We start from the raw sequence: 20,541 nt of genomic DNA on the forward strand, positions 1-20,541 counted from the left end.
GTGATAACAAAGCCTCTTTTTCTTCCTGGATCTGTCACAGGAACTCCCAGTAAGACAGTGCACAGGTTCCTAGATAGTCACTGCTACAAGTTTAAATTACAGCTCAGTCGGCTCTGTGGAGTCTAGAGCACATAACCATTTAGATCCTGAGCCATGATCTGCCACGTTAGCCACACGGATCCTGAGCCATGATCTGCCACGTTAGCCACATGGAACGCTGCAAAAGAGCTATGACCTTTGAAGTAGATCTGAGAATGTGATTACACTACTAAAATTATGATTTAAGGAAATGTCACTGCTGAGGGTGTTTCCTAGTAGATAAGTGACTGCAGAGGAGCATGACATCAGTTCCTTGGGCACAGTAGCTGTGTGCGTGTCCTAAGCAGGCGTTGACACAGCTTTCCCCTGTTTCTCACCTCTGCCCATAACCAGCTCCTGCCTCCCACCCCCAGCCATCAAGACTAGTTTCTCTCTGAAGATGTGTCTAAGGGATAACCTACTCTCTGATGCTTCGGTTTGTCACTGCATAGGACAACTTGATACCCTGTGTCTTCTAACCATGTGGTCAGGCTAGAGTCCCCACAAGCTCAGCCTTGAGATCTGGATAGTGGATACTTTGATGTGGTAACAATGAACTCAATTTTGTCACTTGATAATGGCCTCCCCATGGTTATAATGTCTTTCTGTTTATATCTAGGGTAGCAGTTACCAAATTTCTTTGTCCATGCATCTTCATCTGCGCATGTTTTGCGAGCACACATTCTAAATATATGTATATTTATTACCGTATGACTAGGTCATAACATTTGTTCTCAGGATATAGTTCGCTGCTGGTGATGGTACATTTCAAATTGTTTTGACAGTTTTGCTATATAAGTTAAAATATGGTTGGACTTATTAGATTGTCACTTTAACTCTGAAGGAGGGCTGTCAAAGATTTTTAATAGATGTTTCTAGTATTTGTTCTTTCTACTGTTCCCTATGAGACTCTTGTAAAGTCATTTGTCTGGGGGGCTGGAGAGATGGCTCAGTGGCTAAGAGCACTGACTGTTCTTTCCAGGGACCTGAGTTCAAATCCCAGCAACCACATGGTGGCTCACAACCACCTGTAATGAGATCTGGTGCCCTCTTCTGGTGTGTCTGAAGACAGCTACCGTATACTTACATATAATAAATAAATCCTTAAAAAAAGTCATTTGTCTGCTTTGTAGGTTTAGTTTAATTAAACCTAAACAATACATTAATCGAACCCAGCAAACACAGGATGTCACAACAAGTGGAAGAGACCCCCTTCAGCGGATGGATGCTTCCTGCTTCCCCCCCTCTAGCCAATGGGCCATACTGTCTGTGTATAGAACATTGAGCTTAATGTCTCCTTTTAAACTTAAGGATAGATGCCCTCGTTTTTTCTTCTGCATTGTGAGTGGATTGCCTTGTACTATCCTTGGAGAACACCCCTCTTCTTCCCCTGGGATCTATAGATCTCATTATGACATTATTGGCCCAGAGAACAAACCTCACACAGGCAAGGGTGTTTCCATATTAAAAAAAGACCTGCTCATTTCAGTTGCTCAGCTATTTTATAGAAAAATGAAATGACTTTGAAATGAATTGTCTTTATAGGCATCCATAATTTGCAAGCAAAATCCTCACTCTACAAAATGTGAAATGTTCTTAAGCAACAGCTGTGAGCATTTCAAACGTGCGCTACTTTTTAACGGTTCAACTGTTGCCAAGGGAAATTGAGTTGGCTTCAAAATCTTTCTTGGTTTTAATTTTGCATTTACCAATCAGACATTGAAGAAACAGGCTCTGCTTGGCTAGGATATTAAACATTTCTAAAGACTGAAGTATGGAAATATAAGTTACTTGAAGGCAGGAACCAGAATGGAATTCCATGTAATTATGCAGCATGGGGTAATGAACTTTATTAGGGTAAAAATGGACACTCAGCTAGTCAGTCTGCAACCAGTCTTCTGGAGCCAACAGGGGGAGCCTGCTTTCATTTAAGCCGTCTTTCTCACTTCAACTCAGGGCAGCAACATTCTCTTTCATAGCACAGAATTATTTTTCTACCCAACTGGATAGCAATTTGCTACAAACCAGAAATGCAAATGCATTGTTAGCATTTGTGGGTACGATACAGATCTTTATAAATTTATATTCCCTAACTGTACAGAACACGCCATGATACTGAGAGGGAAAACTAGGCTACAGGATGAAGAAGCATTTGAGTTTGAAAAGGAATACACACACACACACACATTTGTGTATATATACATATATATGACATACAATACTAAAACTACATCAAAATGATAGTGCTTATCTTGGATTTAAGGATTATGAGTATTATTTCTCCTGTATTTCCCCTCCCAGATCTCCAAATTCTGAGCAGCTGTAGTTTGATCTTTGTAGTAAGTATTAAGGTTTTTTCCTTCTTTAACTATTAACTAGCCTGTATTCAAATTGATTGATAGTCTAAAAATATTCTTTGGAAATGTACCATTTGGCCTAGGGCTCACCAATGATGCAAAAACATATATGTATTTTAGTACTCGTCCTAGAAAGAGGTTAAGTCTTCTGTTTAAACTCAGAATCAAACTGTCAATTAAAATCTGTCAAGTTGGGGGCTGGGTACTTAGGAGTCCTGAAAGGGCGAATGCGGGTTTTCTGAATGGGAGTCTGCAGAGTGGCCGTCTGCATAAACTACCGGAGCGCGGGCCCCTACCGAGACTGGCAGGGGCATCAAGGGCTGATACTCAGAACTGACTTTTGAGGGGGGGGAGGACTAGGTAGAGTCCAACCGGTGGCCAGGCTCCCACGAAGGAGCGAAGGAAGGCCACGGGGGGGGGGGGGGGGGGGAGGTTCGGCCGGCTTCCATGGCCGCGTTTACACAGGGCGCAGGGGACCGTGGGGTCCGTGCGGGCTGAAGCGTGAGGCACCGGGACTGCAGCACTGTGGCCTTCGGAATCCCGGGTGAAGACGCTCGGCTCGCGGTCCACTGGGTCCAGCCAGGCGGAAGCTCCAGTCTCGGGCGCGCCCGCCGAGCACCCCTCAGGCCTAGCCGACACCGCAGTTCCCCCACTTCAGGCGCCCTGGCGGAAGCGGCGGCCCGGTCGCCCGAGCTCACGGTAGCATCCGGGTCCCCCGCGCCTCGCCCAATCGAGGGCCCGGTCTCTTCACACCCTCCTGTTTCTCCGCCCCCCCGCACCGCCAATCCCCGATCAGCTCTCAGCCGAACATGCTGGCCCGGGAGTGATGGCGCGCGGAGGCCAATGAAGTCTCGCTTCCCGTTTGAAGTCTCCAGTGGGCGGGCGTCGGAGGCGGGCTCTGCTAGCCAGGAGGTTCGGTTGCGCCTGTGCCATGGACTCAGCCGCCCGGTGATATTGACAATAGGAGAGAGAAAGGGGCATTGACGGGGACCCAGCGCGGGTAGCGAACGGCGGCTCTGGCAGCGGCGGCTCAGGCGGCTCCAACTCTTCCTCCCGACTCCTGCGCTTGCTGCCTCTGCAAATCCAGGCTTCCTCCCTCCTCCCCCTCCCCGCATCTCCGCCGCCGCCGCCGCCGGGTCCGGTGCAACGAGTAGAGGCGCCGCCCGCCGGGAATGTGAACGAAGAGCCGCCGGCGGAGCCGCAACCGGGTCGGTGCCGATTTGATGGGACGGGCCCGCGGGGAAGGCTCGTGAGGCCGTCGCTGCCACTGCCGGAGCACTGAGGTTCGGGGCCAGCCGAGAGGCCTAGAAACACTGCCGCTACCGCGGAACCGGAGGGACGTCGCCCCGGACGGCCGTAGTAGCCCGGGGCTCTCCGCTGCTGCCCGGACCTCCCCCCGTGCGTCCCGGGCCGCTGCCCGCCCCCGCCGCGGCCCCTAGCTCGCAGCCCACTCCGCGCAGCCACAGATCATCTTCCGATTCTTCCCCAGGAGCTTCAAGGTAACTTCAGCTTCGGGTCCCGCGGCTTGCCTCCCGGGGAAACTGCGGAGCGGCGGGCTCGGGAAGGCCGGGCCCGGGCGGCTGAGGGGTGCGGCGGGGTGGGGTGAGCGGGAGCAAGCGCCCGGCCCACTTGTCTGATCTACCTGCAGAGGCTTTGGAGACCAGCACCTCTCTTCTACTCGGCCTCATCGGCCCCTTTCCCTCCCTCTTTTGAGGCGTTTTCTTGCCCCCCCTCCACTGGCGGGGGCGGGGGAGCAGGGAGGAAGATTCCGTGGCCGCGCAGCTTCTCCAGGGCTTAGGGTTTATGTGGACATACCTGCAGACGAACAGGCCACTTCCCTGATTTCATACCTCCCCTCTTGGAAAAGCCCCAGTTGCCTGCTCTTTAGAGAATGCTTTGGGCGCAGTGGCCCAGGTGAAACCTGTTTCCTTGGGCTTTGCAGGGACCCCGCTGCTATCATCAGTTCTGCAATGCTTTAGAGTTGAGATCCTTGACATTTATTCAGAGCTGCGCGCATAAGAGGCAAATGATGAAAAAGAAAGCTACCTATAGATCATTGTTAGAGATGAGAGAAGAGAAATAGAGACAGAATGAGGGATAGAGGAAACGAGGCTTACAGAAATCTGTGTTGCTAGGGTTAGAATGAAATCTAAATAATTCCCAGATGAGATTGCAATATTCGTTCCTAAATTTACAGTGTACCAGTATGATGTGGAACTTCTTGCTGAGGTCTGACATTTTCGATAGTATTTATAATTTATTATTCCCTTTTTTTATATGTCACATTATATTTAAAGCCAAATTAGAGTTAAAAGAAAACAATAGCTTTCTAGTGAAAGAACCAAGAAGACTCAAAATTCTAAACTAAACCTTAATATTGTCCACGCCTCTCCTGTGTTTATGCTATTTTAATTGAATCCAGGTTATCCAGATGGCAGTTTAGTCTTACACATTTAGGAGGCAACTATCTTACTCTTTGTGGAAGTTAAAAAAAAAAAAGCGCTTGTCTTAGGTGTTGGTATGACACTTGAGGAACTGAGTCCGAGCACTGCATCGCGTGCGTTCGGTCGATCTCGTCTGCCATTAATCTTGCATGGAGCCTGTAGCACCTGGATGGTGCTGGCATCTGTTTAGTATGGCGAAGGAGACTGAGCTCAGTGCTTGGGACTTTTAGCATCTGTCCTTCCTTTGAATTTCAGAAGATTAAAAAATTGCAGAACGATGTTCGGTCAGTTCTGTTGGTTTCATGGAACACAATATTTGCACTTAAGTTCAACTTTGTCTTGGGAGGCTGTGAGGTGAGGTTTTCAGTTCAACTTGATGTTGGATGTTACCTTAGTTTTGTTTAATAAACTTTAATAACTTAAGATGGCTTTATTTAAATAAAGATTTTGAAGTGATTGTAATCATGCCTTTTATGTGTTCTTATTCGAGTAATCTAGCCTGTCCTCATGTGCAAGGTGGTGGCTCATAAGAGCAAGCCCAGCATATTGCACCGAAAGCCCTGCTTAGAAAGCCGGGAGAAAGCTCACTTAGAGCAACCCAGGTACTGAGGGGCTTTGACTCATTTTTTTTTCTGGAGGCAGGATCTCCTCTCAGTTTCCCAGGGTTAGAGTCAAACTTGTTATGTGTAGCTTAGGTTGGCCTTGAACTCATAACTTTTCCTGCCTTTGAGTGCTGGGGTTACTGGCTACTATACCTGGCTTCACTTGTTTAGATTCTTGAAGTGCAAACGGGTTTTAGCCCATTCATAATATTAAATATGTCAGGAAAATGTTTCTGTGGACATTTTCCAGCTTCAGAATAGCTCCAAAATGACTCCAGGAATCCCACGATGGGAAGAGCTGTGCAATTAAAATGGGCAGACAATATAGAGACTTGAGGTCCAGGCAGACACCTTTAATGATGATAATGGAGTGGTGATACATTAGAGTTATGATGATTTTGTTTAATGGTAGCCATGTTACTTTATATTTTTCCCCTTGTGTGTGTGTGTGTGTGTGTGTGTGCAGCCCTGGCTGTCTTGTAACTCATTTTGTAGACCAGGCTGGCCTCAAACTCGGAGGTCTACTTGCCTCTGCCTCTTGAGAGCTGGGGTTAAAGGCATGCGCCACCACTGCCCAGCAGCAAGACTTCTCTTAATTGATTTTTTATTTTTTGGTACATATTCCCATTTTCATGAATATTGTATATGGGAATTTTAAGATGTGTATAACTCACATGAAGACTTTCACCATGGGCTCATGTTCGTGTTTCCTCTTTCTCTTCAGTAGGGATATGTCCTCAGCACCAACTACTCCTCCATCAGTGGATAAAGTAGACGGATTTTCTCGGAAGTCCGTCAGAAAAGCCAGACAGAAGAGGTCGCAAAGCTCCTCACAGTTTAGGTCTCAAGGCAAGCCCATTGAGCTCACGCCTCTGCCGCTGCTCAAAGGTAAGACCGTGGGTCGGTGCCACTGCCTTACCGTCCGCATCCACCGCTGTTCATGGTGCTTCACATCTGGGCACTTCTTGGGGTGCTTTAGCTTGAAGGGTAGAGAGGTTTCAGACCCACAAGTTCTTGGATCTGACCAGGTCTACCCTGTCTCCTTATTAAAGAAAGGGCTTATCCAAACGGACTTATCATCCTATAGGTGAATTCTTGAATTAAGCTGCAAAACTAAATGGCAGAAATGTCTTCTTTCTTCCTCCCAACATTGGTGTGTGTGTGTGTGTGTGTGTGTGTATGTGTGTGTGTATACTTGCACATTATGCACATGTGACAATCAGAGGACAGTTGGTGGGAGTTGGTTCTCTACCTCCACCACATGGGTTTCTGGAATAACTCAGATGCTTCTGTTTGGCAGCAAGGGCCTTTCTGTGCTGAGCAGGCTCGCTGACCCTGGTCTTAAATTCTTGATTTGCTTATTGACATGTAGTAATTGTACTTTCTTGGTTGGAAAGTCGACCCCAGTAAAAAAGATACTAACTTGCATTAAAAGAAGTAGAGTTTGGAAATACTGAATTTTAAATTTTAAATATCAAGAAAGTAGAGCTTATAACTAATAACATGCATTTATTTGTATTTTCACTTAGAACAAATATAATTTTATAGTGATCATATTTGCATGAACCTTTAACTTATATAGTACATTTAGAGCAATGATTTTCATGTTTTTGGACACAGAGTTTTATGTAGCCAAGGTGGCTTTGAATCCTGGCCTTTGCCTTAAAGCTGGCTTTGAGCCGCTCAGTTTTTCCTTCCCAGGTGCTGGGATTAGAGGTGTGCACTACCAGGCCTGTCTAAGACTGAGGTTTGCATGTGAGCACTCATTTTTTTTTTCTTTCTGAATTATGCCTTTTATTTTTTTATTTTGGTATGTGGTTACTGTGTCCATTTTAATTTTAATCTGTTTGCTTCATGTTGGTGAAAAGGAGTTATTTGAAATGTATCCTATCAATAGCTGGTATAGTGTAGAAATAGCAGACTATCTTTGAAGGTGAATTTTTGAGTATTTAAAGAAGAAGGGAAGAAGGGGGCACAAACAGTATGAAGGACTTTAGTAGCTCAGAGGAAACCGGACAGCCTGGTAGTGAACACTCCCCTTCTTTTTCCTCCTGATTCTTGAGACAGAGTCTTGCTATGTAGACCTGACTGGCCTGTAACTCACAGTTTAGACCAAGTTGGCCTTGAATTTACAGTGATCTTACTGCTGCTCTCTTGAATGCTGGGTTCACAGATGTGTGCCATCACACCTGGCCAAAATGCATACTTATTTCTGTAGAAGTGTATGGAATCAGAAGGTATAAGAACAGCTGAGGGTATTTCAGGTGTCTCATTTTCTTATGGGAACATTTTCTTTTTCTTTTTGTTTTTTTGAGACAGTTTCTCCATATGTATAGCCCTGGCTATCCTGAACACATTCTGAAGACCAGGCTGGCCTCAAACTCAGAGATTCACCTGCCTCTGTCTCCCGAGTGCTGGGATCAAAGACATGCACCACTGGGAGCACTTTTTCTTAAGAGGAGAAATTCATAAATAAGATCCCAGTGTTTGTACTTGAAAATGGTAGAAACTGTCCCAGTGTGGGGGGGTGCCAGGGAGGGAGGACAGGAGTGCGTGGGTGGGGGAGCACCCTCATAGAGGCAGGGGAGGGGCATGGGATGGGGGTTTCTGAAGGGGAGACCTGGAAAGGGGAAAACACTTGAAATGTAAATAAAACATCCAATCAAAAGAAAGAAAGAAAGAAAGAAAGAGAAGAAAAGAAAAGAAAAGAAAAGGGTAGAACTCTATTCATGTTGATTTCTGGAATGCATAGTGGTAGGCCTCTTGCCTAGCACTCCTGAGACTTTGGGTTTGATCTGCAGCACTGAGAAAAGAAAAAGAGAAAAGGATGATCTGTCTGCCAAGTAGGAAAGAGTAGCTCTCGATAAGTTTTGAGGGAGTGAACCCTGCCTCTCTCCCTCTCTCTCTTGGTATTCTCGTTCTCTCTCTCTCTCTCTCTCTCTCTCTCTCTCTCTCTCTCTCTCTCTCTCTCGTCTGACTGTGTGGTTGGTCTGAATTTCAGAGAGATTGCCTTTGCCTGTCTTCTGAGTATGTGTCTCCATAACTGGAGATTTTTGACTTAAGATTTTGCTAGTAAAAATGAGAATAGTTTGTATGAAGTTATAGAAAAATATGAAGGAAATTCTAGGGAATAAATACAAAGGTCTGGAGACATACTCTTATCTTACTTAATCTGAAGTAGACATAGGATAGCTGTTGATTGTTGGGGGAAGAACTTTACTTCCAGCAAGCCCAGATTAAACATTTAGTTTTAAAGAGAATCAGTGAGTTCATTCTGTAAGGCTCATGTAGTCACTTGAATTAACTGTGCATTCATGGAAAGGTGGAAAGAGGCTTGTGGGAGAAACATCTGAACACACGTTTTATCTTATTCTTCCTTCTTCCTGCTGTGATTATGCACGATTAAAATAGACATAAGATGCTCCATTAACCAGTCTTGGGATTCACAGTTTGCACCACTAGGCTCAGCTCATTCACCTTTAAGGTTTCAGTTCAGTGGCACCAGGTCTGTTCCCATTGTTGAGTCTGTCACAACCGTTCATTTACCATGTTTTCATGCTCTCTGTGGCCCTCTGTCACCTCTCAGTCCCTAGCAACCACATCTTTATTAGCTCAGAGGAAACCAGACAACCTGGATTAGCAGTTCATTAATGCACATCCATCTATTCCTCGCTTCCTCCCTTCATTTCTTCCTCTTTTTTCCCTGTTTTTTGAGACAGTCTTGCTTTATAGTTTTGGCTAGCCTGGAACTCAGAGTATAGTTCCGGGCTGAGCATTTTACTCTCTTTAAGACTGAGCAATATTTCCATATATCACATACTGTTTAATCATTCATTCATTCATTCATTCATTCATTCATTTTAGGTGTTGGGAATAATGTATGCATGAGTGTGTGGGTATCTGTTGAGAGACTTTACTCTTCCTTTCTTTGGGCACATATATAAAAATAGAATTGCGGCTCATATGTTTAGGTTTCGAGGCCTTGCTATGTAGTTTTCTATAGGAGCTATATTTTCATTTTCAGTATACAGGAGTTCTGATTCTCCACACCTCACTAGTGGATACCTCCCCCTTTACTAGCATCACCAAGGCTGTGATATTGCTTATTGGCGTTCTGATGTGCATTTATCTTCTACTTAGTGATGTTAAGCATCCTTTATGAGATCATTGGAGAAATATATAGTTTTTTTCTTTTCATGTTGGGGGTTGAACCTAGGGCCCTCTGTACATGCTAGGTAGGTGCTCTGATATTAAACTACATTTTACTCAGCTCCTTTGTCTGAATTTTTCAAAGTTATGTCTGGCAGCATTAAAACTTTTCTAAGAATAGGTTTTGTACATTTGCATATTTTATCAGCAGAGGAGAATTAGAGAGCAGCTGGACCAGACACTACTCTCCAATCCAGTTCAGACAGCCTGGCAGTGACTGTTGCGTAGTTCACATGATGTGGGGCATGGTCGAGCAAGGGTTTCTACTTAGGCGTTGGTGTCTCTCTGGAGAGCAGCAGAGAGAAGAGTCGTCAGGTGCTTAGTTTCTGCAGTGACTGAGGTACTTACCTGACTCTTGTGCTCCTCACAGTGCATTGGCTCATTGTTTTGCATTGTACATTCATCCACTTTTTGGAAGTAGTTTACTTAATAAAAAAAACATAAAAGAAATAGTTCTTTTCTAGGATTTTTTTAAAAAAGCACTATTTTAGGAAATAATAGAAGCCAAAATCAACTGTGTATAAATACTACACAATAGATAATACCCTAATTTTCTATAGCATTTCCCTGACTAATTCAGAAGGCTTGCTTGAGTACAATATGCATTGTGATCAGATTTTGTGAATTTTAAGTTAAATTTTGATTTTATGTTTGTGTTTTGCCTGAATCAGTGTGTATATACCATACGGAAGGTCTGATTACTTGGAAAACTACAACAGAAAACGAAGAGACCGTTTCTGTTTGTATTACCCTCTTGTAATAGTTGGTCTTCTGAAGCTTGTGTCGTTGGTGGCTTTCTTTTTTCTTTTCTTTTTTTCTGTAGAAAGCAACATGTGCTCCTGTGCACATGTATACAGTGGCCTTTCTTTTCCTCAGCTGTGTCTAATGAAATGATGCGCTGACCTTTTAGACATTTGGATTCTCTCTGTTTTTACACTTCTCAAAGTTTTTTGGGGGGTTTGCCTAAGACTTTTAAGCCATAAGGACCTGTTTAACTGGTAAGGAACTCCCACTAAAGTTTAGTGTCTGTTTATTTACTTGCTTACTTTACCTACTTACTTACCTACCTATCTGTAATAAAGTCAAGATTTGTGCCAAGGTTTGAACTACATCCCGCGCCTGTAATCGTAGCACTTGGGAGGTTGAGGCAGAGCTGTGAGTTTGAGGGCAGTCCGGCCTACACAGTGAGACCCTGCTTCAAAACACTAGAAAAAAAGAGGCCTCTTCCCCCAGTGGATGTGGATGCTTTTTGTCCTGAGCAGGTCAGGGAGAGGCCTGTCATTTATCCTGCTTGGGCAAACTCAGAGCTTAGGCAAGTCTGCAGCAGTGCCCTGCCTGTGCCCTGGCTGGTTCCCTCACCTCGGCTGCCCCAGCCTTTGCCTCCTCCTTTCCTCCCTGTTAGGCCATTTACAAATTTAGATTTGAATGACATAGTTTTGAAAAACTACGTCTCTGAAGAAGGGATTATAATGAAAGTGGTGTCGTTATTTCTGGCGTCACAATTGTTTTTTAGAACATTTTGCAGATACTTCAGACATTTCAAGAACTATGGTGACTGGAGGCACCATTCCATAGAAAAGAATTCTTTGTCTCTGTGGTAGAATTCTTTCTAATGAAAATACCTTTTAGCTGGAACCCAGGGCCTTCCATGCTAGGCAAGTGCTGTATCACTGAGCGGTATCCCAGCTTCTAAAAATACCCCCCCCCCCCTTTTTTTTTTTATGTGTGCAGCTATTTACCTGCGTTTAAGTCTGTGCACCATGTGTGCGCAGTGCCCACAGAAACCAAAAGAGGGCATTGGATCTTCTTGGACTGAAGTTACAAGCAGTTGTGAGCTACCATGTAGGTGTGGAGAAGGGAACCCAGGTCCTCTGGAAGAGCAGCTCTCTAAACCCCATAGAAACACTTATTTCTGTGCATGACTATCTGTGTCTGCGATGTGTGTAAGTTAGATCACTCTCCATTGTATATATTATACTGAGGTAGGGTCTTTCATTTGAGCTCAGAGCTCCCTGATTGGCTAGTCTGGCTGGCTAGCTTGCTTCAGGGCTCCCTTGTGTCTGCTTCCTGAGAGCTGGGATTTCAGGTGGGCTACCCACTTGCCTGGCTTTTATGTAGGTGCTGGAGTTCTGGCAAGTGTTTTAGTCACTGAGCCATCTTTCTACCCCCTAAAAACACTTACGTTTCGGTCCCAAAGATGAAACTTCCATTTTTATTTTTGGAGTGACAGCTTGTAAGAACTTCCAAATTACCATCTAGAGCTAGTTTTGTGCTTTCTAATGACTGGATTCTTTTATCTTCTCCATCTACCTTGTAAAGTATAGAGTAGGATGTGCAGTATAATTGCAGGTCTGGTAATGGGCTGGAACATCCAAACGTATTTGTGAAAAGAACAGTTTTCTCAAGGCTGCTGTCCAGTATTGTACTAGCGTTGTGCTTTCCATTGTGCGTGTGTTGGACAGGGTGCTGTGCAAGAGGCTCTGCTAGGCTGCAGGCCCTGGAGTGTGCTCACTACTTCTTTTGTCCTGGACAAGGACTTCCTTTAACCTTCTTTCCTGGTTTCTAACATGAAGATGCACAGCTCAGTGGGGTGCCAGTTACCGAATCCCACCTGTTAGCCCTGAGCTGGCTTGTCGGAAGGCAGGTGGGAGCAATATGTCAGTGTTAGGATGCTCTCCATGCAAAAACTTAAAGTCAAGGCTTTCAAAATGATGCCTCAAGAGCATAGTTTTACAGTTACAAACTTTTTTCAACCTAAAAATTTAATTTCTGAATGTTTTGAATTTATTGGAGTAACTATTTTGAACATCTCTGGACTTTTCACTTTATACTGTCATGGCATCTTGCCATGTTATTGAGATTAAGCCTTTTTTAAAAAAAAGATTTTGTTTTATGTGCTCATGCATGTGTATGTATGTATATGAGCGTGTGTGTATCATGGACTTTGTGTGGAGGTCAGAGGAAAATTTGCGGGATTTGGTTTTCTCTTTCTACCACGGGGTTCCACAGATCACACTGTGGTCATCAGGCACGGCAGCAAGCACTTTGACCTGTCAAGCCATATTGCCTGTCCCTCTTACCTGTTTTTAAATGGGAGAATTTCATACTATTTTCAGGTTCTCCAGGGGATATCTGATAGAAGATAGAGTGAGAATCATTGGTTTGCTTTATCATAGATCAATGACTTGTGTTCTTTAGGTAGCTAAGCTTATGTGTGTGTTTGTTTAAAAAAATAGCTATGAGTTCTGCGGTGAGATAAAAGAACATGTATAAGTTAGCACACACTAAACTTGTTCTGCACCATTGGAGGAAACATGGTAGTATTTTTCTTTTAGGAAAGGAATGGTAAAGATTCTGCTTAAAACCAAGTGTCAAACTGTATTTTCATGTGTGAAAGATTACACTCAATTTATTTACTTTTAGGTAAGAGTAAAAGTTCTTTTTTCTTTTTAGGTTTATTTTTAATTATATGCATGTGTCTCTGTGAGTGTATATGCACAAGTATCAGAAGCCAGAAGAGGATGTTAGACTCCGTGAGGCTGGAGTTTGAGACAGGCAGGGGCTACTCAGTGGGAGTGTGGGACCTGAATGCAGGAGATAACACTTTTTTTTGGGGGGGGGGGGTTGGTTTTTTGGATTTTGGTTTTTTTCAAGACAGGGTTTCTCTGTATAGCCTGGCTGTTCTGGAACTAAGAAATCTGCTTGCCTCTGCCTCCCAGAGGGCTGGGATTATAGGTGTGTGCCACTACCGCCCGGCTCAGACAACACTCTTAACCACTGAGCCTAATTATTTACTTCTGTAGCATAAAGAATTATCGTAGTTATATGAGCCAAAAGTTAGAAACTGAGTGTCCATGATTTATGGCTTAGAAGGTACTAGCTTGGGTTCTACTCATTTCTGTAGTGTCTGATAAGCATAGGTTGAACATCCCTTCATTGAGCAGACGTGTTTGAGATTGTGGAGTGTGGAATGTTTGTGTCTACAGTATTCCTTGAACACAGTGCTTAGCGGTTATCGTCTCCTGCCTCCCTGTGCACTTGAAAAATCTGAGCATAACTTTTATTTAAAGTTTATTTTACCCTTTATTATTTTACTCTGGTGAGAGCAATTTAATTTTTCTTTTTGGAAAAGTCCAGTTGTAAACAATTTAAATTAAAAATGAACTTCTTAGCTAGGTGTGGTGGTACACACTTTTAATGGTAACATTTATTTATTTATTTATTTATTTCAGTTTTTTTGAGACAGGGTTTTTCTGTGTAGCCCTGGCTGTCCTGGAACTCACTCTGTAGACCAGGCTGGCCTCAAACTCAGAAATCTGCCTGCCTCTGCCTCCCAAGTGCTGGGATTAAAGGCGTGCGCCACCACTGCCCTGCTAATTGTAGCACTTTAGGCAGAGGCAGGAGGTCTCTGAGTTTGAGGCCAGCCTGGTCAACAGAATGAGGTTCTGGACAGCCAGGGCTGTTACATAGTGAAATCCTGACTTGAAAACCAAGCCAATTCCAATAAAGCTCATTGATTAATTAAAAAAAAAAAAAAAAAGAAAACCAAGCCAAACCAAAAGAAGTTTTTGGGCTGGAGACAAGGCCCAGCGGTTAAGCACCTATGTGGTGGCATGCAGCCATCCATAACTCTAGTTCTAGAGGATCCAGGGCCCTCTTCTGATTTCTGTGGGCCATATGATGCACATATATACATGCAGGTGAAACACCCATACGTATAAAGTAAATCTAAAAAGAAACCTTAAGAATTATCTTGGTTAAATAGGAAACAATTTAAAAACCTTTGGAAGTGGCTTGAGGAAAAACAGACTTAAATGGTTACTATTGAGAGACATGTTTAAGTTAAAATAATGAAAACCTTTTGTCTTGGTACTGGGATGATTTCATGCTTCTTTTTTCTCACTAAATGACCAGATGGTAGAAACGGTGAGCCAACATTTATGTGGTCTTGCCCTTCTCACCTCCCTGCTCCCTACTCTCAGTGGGGGTGGGAGGGTGGGGGGTGGGGGGGTCGACTGCTTTTGTCTGTTTGCTGTTGTAGTTTAAGGTTATCAGAGTATCTGCATTGGAAATTGTGATGTAATTTTGACTTGGGTCTCATCTTGGTTTTCCTGATCTTCTTCATTACTACCTTCTCCAGGCTGTCTCTGGCATGGATGGCCCCTGCAGAATTGCAGACTAGTTTCCTTTGTATATTCCGTCTCTCTGGTTTATTTCTTTTCCTGCAGCCTGGTTGTCAGTGTCTCCCATCAGTTCTCCCTTCACAAGACTGGGGATACTGTGGTATAGAGCCATGGAGGAGGTGTCTCTGCATACAGTAAGGTGGGAACCTTCTTCTCTCTTCTTTTGGGAGAGTTCCCTCATTCTCTCTCCTACTTTCATCATTCTAGTGCTTTTTCTGGAACCCTGTGCATGGGTAGAATCTTCAGTGAGGTCACTGGCTTGAACTGGACATGTGTGAGGACCTGTAAGATTTGCTACATGGATATCTTTCTACTCTCCATTAGTGATGTGAAACGCTAGCGCTTGTATGGCGCTATTATTTTCTGAGGTTTTCCTTCTAGATTGGCAGTATGGTAGACACATACCTGAAGCCAACAAGGAAGTCTTAGCTTCATTTTGTTGATAAATGCTACATATTTTCTTAAAAAACATTAGGCTCTAAAACCTTTTGACCCTGCCAGCAGGTGCTACCAGCATGAGGCTACCAAGCCGCCACTCTGCTCTGCGCTGCTGTCTGTGGTGTCCTGCTCTCTGTGAGCAGTGCTGAGGGCTGGGGCTGGTGCTTGCTGGGTTTTGGTCCTGTTGCTCACAATTGGATGGTGGTGAATGGCTGTCTCTGAGATGTGACTGTGGTAGGCTTGTTCAGGGCTCTTTGGTCTACTCTTGCTTCTGAGGGAACACTGTAACTTTCATTTCTCCAAAATTGTACTTTTAGCCTGCTGTTGACGAGAAGTCCTAACATAACTAGTTGATTACTATACATTTTTATGAGTTATATGAGTTACATAGTGTGATGAAAGGACTTGAGAAACATAGAAGCCATAGTTTACTGCCTGTTGTAATTAACCAGAAAGCTGGACTACTTACTGCAGATGTCACACAGCTTTAAGCAGTTGCTGGCAACTCTTGAGTTCATAGCAGGAGCAGTAGGAGGTGCATATGAAATTATAGTAATGCAGTGTGGACGGTGTCTGCTTTTATGTAGTGAGGTTTAATAGTGGGCCTTCTCTCTCTTTAAATACAAGGTCTTATTATCCCAGGTTTTTTTTTTTTTTTTTTTTTTAAATCCTGATTGGCCTTGAACTCGTGATCCCTCATCCCCTTCAGCTTCTTCACTAATTGGGATTATGCCTGCACTACTGCATCTGGTTTAAGTACTGCATTTTTATGTGCCTTTATGTTTCTCTAGTTGTGAATGACATCATGTATAATTTGTACTTACGTTTCTAAATTTTGACAAATGTTAACTTTGTATAGGATTTATGTATATTTTATGGTAGTGAGTGATAAAGTAGATGATGCTATATTATATATTTTATGCACTCATGACATTTTTCCTTAAGCCTTGGTATCTCTAGGCTATGATTTTTTTTTAAAGTGTTACAAATTTCTCCCCATTCCTTAAAAACATTCTACATGTAAAGTGGACATGTATAGCTTAAATCTGTGTACTTCAAGGTTTAGTTGTATCTGAATGTCTAGAAGATTAGACCTAAGTCTAAACATGAATTTCTGTTGTTTCATTTATAACTTACAAATATAGCATATGAGTAATCTCAGATAATACTTAGAGAATACATGCATTTTGACTGCAACCCAAATGTTGCATAAGGTCAGGTGGCATTTCCACTTGTGACATTATGGTTTTGTCCCCAGATTTGTAGATTTTGCAGCACTTTGAGTTTTAGAGTGTTTGGTTGTGGATACTTGTGCTTAGTTCTTCCCTTGCATTCCCATCTAGTTGGGACCTTGTGCACTGTGCACAGTTTCCAAAGCTTCCTAGAATGGCAGAGTTTCCTGTGGAGATGTTTATTTAGAAGGAGAGGATCCGTTGCTTTGCCAGGTCCTCACAGATCCATCCCTTCAGTTCTTACCCCTTCTTAGACAGATGCCTTGGCTGGCACTGAGTCCACAGCTACCCTTGGTATTTTGTTTTGGATTGTTGTGTTAGTAATGTGCATGTTTACATGTAAAACATTTTAAACTATAAAAAGAATTAATTGCATGTGATTGTGAGCCTGTTCATTATATGTACAACTTTCTTCCTTGACTGTATCATTCTTTAAGTTTTAGCTCAAACGAGACCTCTTTCAAGTTTCTTACTCTGTCTCCCCCTCCTCTCCCATTCCTTTTGGAGCCTGTAGCTCAGGCTGGCTTCAAACTTCTTATGTAGTTGAAGATGACCTTGAATTTCTTTTCTTTCTTTTCTTTTCTTTTCTTTTCTTTTCTTTTCTTTTCTTCTCTTCTCTTCTCTTCTCTTCTCTTCTCTTCTCTTCTCTTCTCTTCTCTTCTTCTCTCTTCTCTTCTCCTCTCTTCTCCTCTCTCCTCCTCTCTCCTCCTCTCTCCTCCCCTCTCCTCCCCTCTCCTCCCCTCTCCTCCCCTCTCCTCCCCTCTCCTCCCCTCTCCTCCCCTCTCCTCCCCTCTCCTCCCCTCCCTTCCCCTCCCTTCCCCTCCCTTCCCCTCCTCTCCCCTCCTCTCCTCTTTTCTTTTCTTTTTTTGAGACAGGGTTTCTCAATGTAGCCCTGGCTGTCCTGGAACTCACTCTGTAGACCAGGCTGGCCTCGAACTCAGAAATCTGCCTGCTTCTGCCTCTCAGAGTGCTGGGGATAAAGGCGTGTGCCACCACCGCCTGGTGACCTTGAATTTCTTATCTATACCTTTAAAAGCTGAGATTATGTATATGTTTTGGCAGACTCATGTAGTTCTGGCTAGCGTTGAACTTCTGTTGATCCTGGAGCCACAGCCTGGGTGCTGGGATTGCTGCTGAGAGACCCCATGCCTACCACCCACCTTCCTAGTCCTTTATTCCCCCTTGAGATAAGGTTTCTCTGTGTATTCTTGGCTGTCCTGGAAGTCACTTTGTAGATCCGCTGGCCTTGAACTCACTGGTATCTGCCTGCCTTAGCCTTCTGAGTGCTGGGATTAAAGGTGAGCACCACTATAGGCTTCCTAATATTTCTTATGATCAGAAAATTGATTTTTGTTGTCTTGTTTGTTGTCTGTCTTCTTTCATGATTAAAGTGTACTTTTTGTTGTAGACCACTTGTTTCTATCAGTTGCTTTGGAGAGACGTATACATAGTTGACATTCAGTAACTATTTCTTAGTAATAGTGAACACCATTAGTTGATGCATTGGTTGACAAATTATTTGTTTTTCCTTCTGAAATAGTGAAGTTAAAAAAAAAGCTAGTTTTATAAAGATAAGATTTAATGCAAATTTTATTTTATTCTTGATACTAAAATTAAACCTATTTGATGAAAATAGATTATTTTAAAAAAAAAGATTTATTTTTCTTTACGTATATAAGTATTTTGCCTACATGTATGTATGTGCATTATGTGTTTGGTGCCCATGGAGATGGGAAGATGGTACTCCATTCTGTAGAACTGGAGTTAGAGATGGTTGTGAGCTGCCACGTGGTACTGGGACTGAACCTGGGTCCTCTGCAACAGTTCCTAACCACTCCTATCCTTGGCCATCTTTCTAGCCTCGAAACCTTTTTATTAATAGTTTGGTTTTTGTTGTTATTTTGTTTGTTTGCTTTGGTGAGACAGGATTAAAGGCATGGACCACCATGATGGCCAACCCCTTTGTATTTTTTTTTTAAATATTTATTTGTTTGTTTTAAAGATTTATTTATTTATTATATGTAAGTACACTGTAGCTGTCATCAGACACACCAGAAGAGGGTGTCAGATCTTATAACAGATGGTTGTGAGCCACCGTGTGGTTGCTGGGATTTGAACTCAGGACCTTTGGAAGAGCAGTCAGTGCTCTTAACTGCTGAGCCATCTCTCCAGCCCCTCCCCTTTGTATTTTTAAAGGATCAAATTTGAGTACTTATCTGAAGTCCTGCACATGACTTTGTGCTGTGGTAATCTCAGTGTTTGAGGGCCAGAAAAGAATTGGTGTCTTATGGAGGAAGGAGGAACATGAATTTCACATGTGACAGATTTAGGGGCCTGTTACTAGTTCATTACTTGGTGCTCCAGACGTGCAAATGAAGGTACAGAGAGGCTGGTGTTTGCTGATCAGATCACCAGACTTTGTTGATGTAGCTTGTGGAGAACAGTGTATCCAAGTATTATGATGGACTTTTGAAGTGATGTTCATATGGTTGAATTTCCTCATTCATAAAACTTACATTTTCTATTCATACTAACATCATTAGAAATTAAATTTTTTAGTGCTTGTAAAAGATCAGTAAAAAATTTTGGATGATTCTAATTTTTTGTTTCAGTATTTTATAATTAAAGATTTTTTTCCCCTTCAGAATTATGGGTTTTTATTTTCATGTTACAGTAGACCTAAGCATTTAATGCAAAACCTTCCTTGAAAAAATATACTTTTTTTGCTTTATTTAAGTTAGAGGCTTCCCTTCAGTAAGATTGTAGGTATGGGTGTGACATGCACTTGGAAATATGGGTCTATTTCTTGCTGGTATTTCACCTTTTCTACTTTGAAATGGGAGAGTAATAGGACCTACTTGATAGAGTCAGATTAAATGCCCAGAAGTATTTGGCTCAGGCAAGGGCTGGGCATACTGTAGAAGTTGAAGAATATTAACGGTTGTAATTATCAGAAAAACTGCTAATGGGAAAATACTTAGTGTTTTTCAGTTGACATTTAGTCTTTTAATACATTACATGAATGTTCCTGTTTAAGGAAGGGAAAAGTGGGGCAGGGAGAGCTGTGAGTTAGGATTGAGAGCAGAGTGGAGAGCTGGTTCTCTCTCACGGAGTAATTGTTACCAATGCCAGCTTCAGAGGACTGCTTGTGAGGTCAGCACCTAGAGTGGGTCAGAGTTACCGTCCAGGGTAATTCCATTTATACACAGGTAGAAGGCAGGATTATTGATGGGTACCTAGATGTTTACCATGGCAGGTTCTCAAACTTATCTTGATTGTTGCTTACTCTAATCAGTAAAATAGAACTCCCTTTGTATTTGGGCTGTTGTGCAAATCTACAGACATGCAAGTAGACAAGCTCAGGCCTTTAGGAAGAGGGGATGCTTGGAGAATCAGACACCTACGGATTTAACAGCACTTAAGCCTTGCACTTCTCTGTCTCTGGCCCATCAGTCAGCTCTCACTTGGCTGGAACACTGCTTTATTTTCAACTTGTTACTCAGAGAGGGGGTGGGGAGATTTTGAGAGCCCAGGCTTCTCGGACTCAGGCCTTCTCGATTACAGTCATTAATAAATGAAGCCAGGTGAGCTCTGGGGCTAACAAGACATTGGGGCTTGTACTGTGTTGGGATGGTATACAGAGTGAGTCATCTTACTGCTGACTTGAAGAACCTTGAACGTTTTCAAGAATTACAGGAGCAGGAGAAGCAGGACTTGGCCAGCTTTTTATTTCCTTAGAGTGGTGGGGGAATGGCCTAGGTCAGGAATCCAGGAGTTGGAAGAAGGCCAAGTAGGAAGCCAAGGTGTTTCAGAGAAGGTGTGTCGGCCACAGGGAGGAAGGCTTAGCACACTAGAAGTGGTTCGCAATAACACTCAACTTTGCTTCCTTTGGGGATCAAGCTGATTGTAAGAAAGAGCTTGGGTTCAAGTCTAGGTGGTAATTTAGTTTGCTGAACTAAGTTATTTGGAACTTGAATTTGAATTTTTGTGGAACAGGA

General features: G+C 43.1%; 1 protein-coding gene across 3 annotated transcripts in view; it reads left to right on the forward strand.

The window, feature by feature from the left end:
* The first annotated feature begins 3,842 nt into the window (after positions 1–3,842).
* Positions 3,843–20,541, forward strand: part of Ppp2r5e (protein phosphatase 2 regulatory subunit B'epsilon) — a 139,807-nt gene continuing 123,108 nt past the window's right edge. The window contains exons 1-3 of one of the 3 annotated variants that reach the window (XM_052185653.1): positions 3,844–3,934; positions 5,370–5,481; positions 6,206–6,369. In XM_052185653.1, coding sequence (XP_052041613.1) covers positions 5,387–5,481; positions 6,206–6,369 — 259 coding nt within the window. In that variant the 5' untranslated portion in view covers positions 3,844–3,934; positions 5,370–5,386. Of the gene's footprint in view, positions 3,935–5,369; positions 5,482–6,205; positions 6,370–20,541 lie in introns of all 3 variants that reach the window. The other 2 variants (XM_052185655.1, XM_052185656.1) reach the window with 2 other exon arrangements.

This window comes from Apodemus sylvaticus, chromosome 6 (assembly GCF_947179515.1).
Source record: "Apodemus sylvaticus chromosome 6, mApoSyl1.1, whole genome shotgun sequence".
Classification (NCBI taxonomy): domain Eukaryota; kingdom Metazoa; phylum Chordata; class Mammalia; order Rodentia; family Muridae; genus Apodemus; species Apodemus sylvaticus.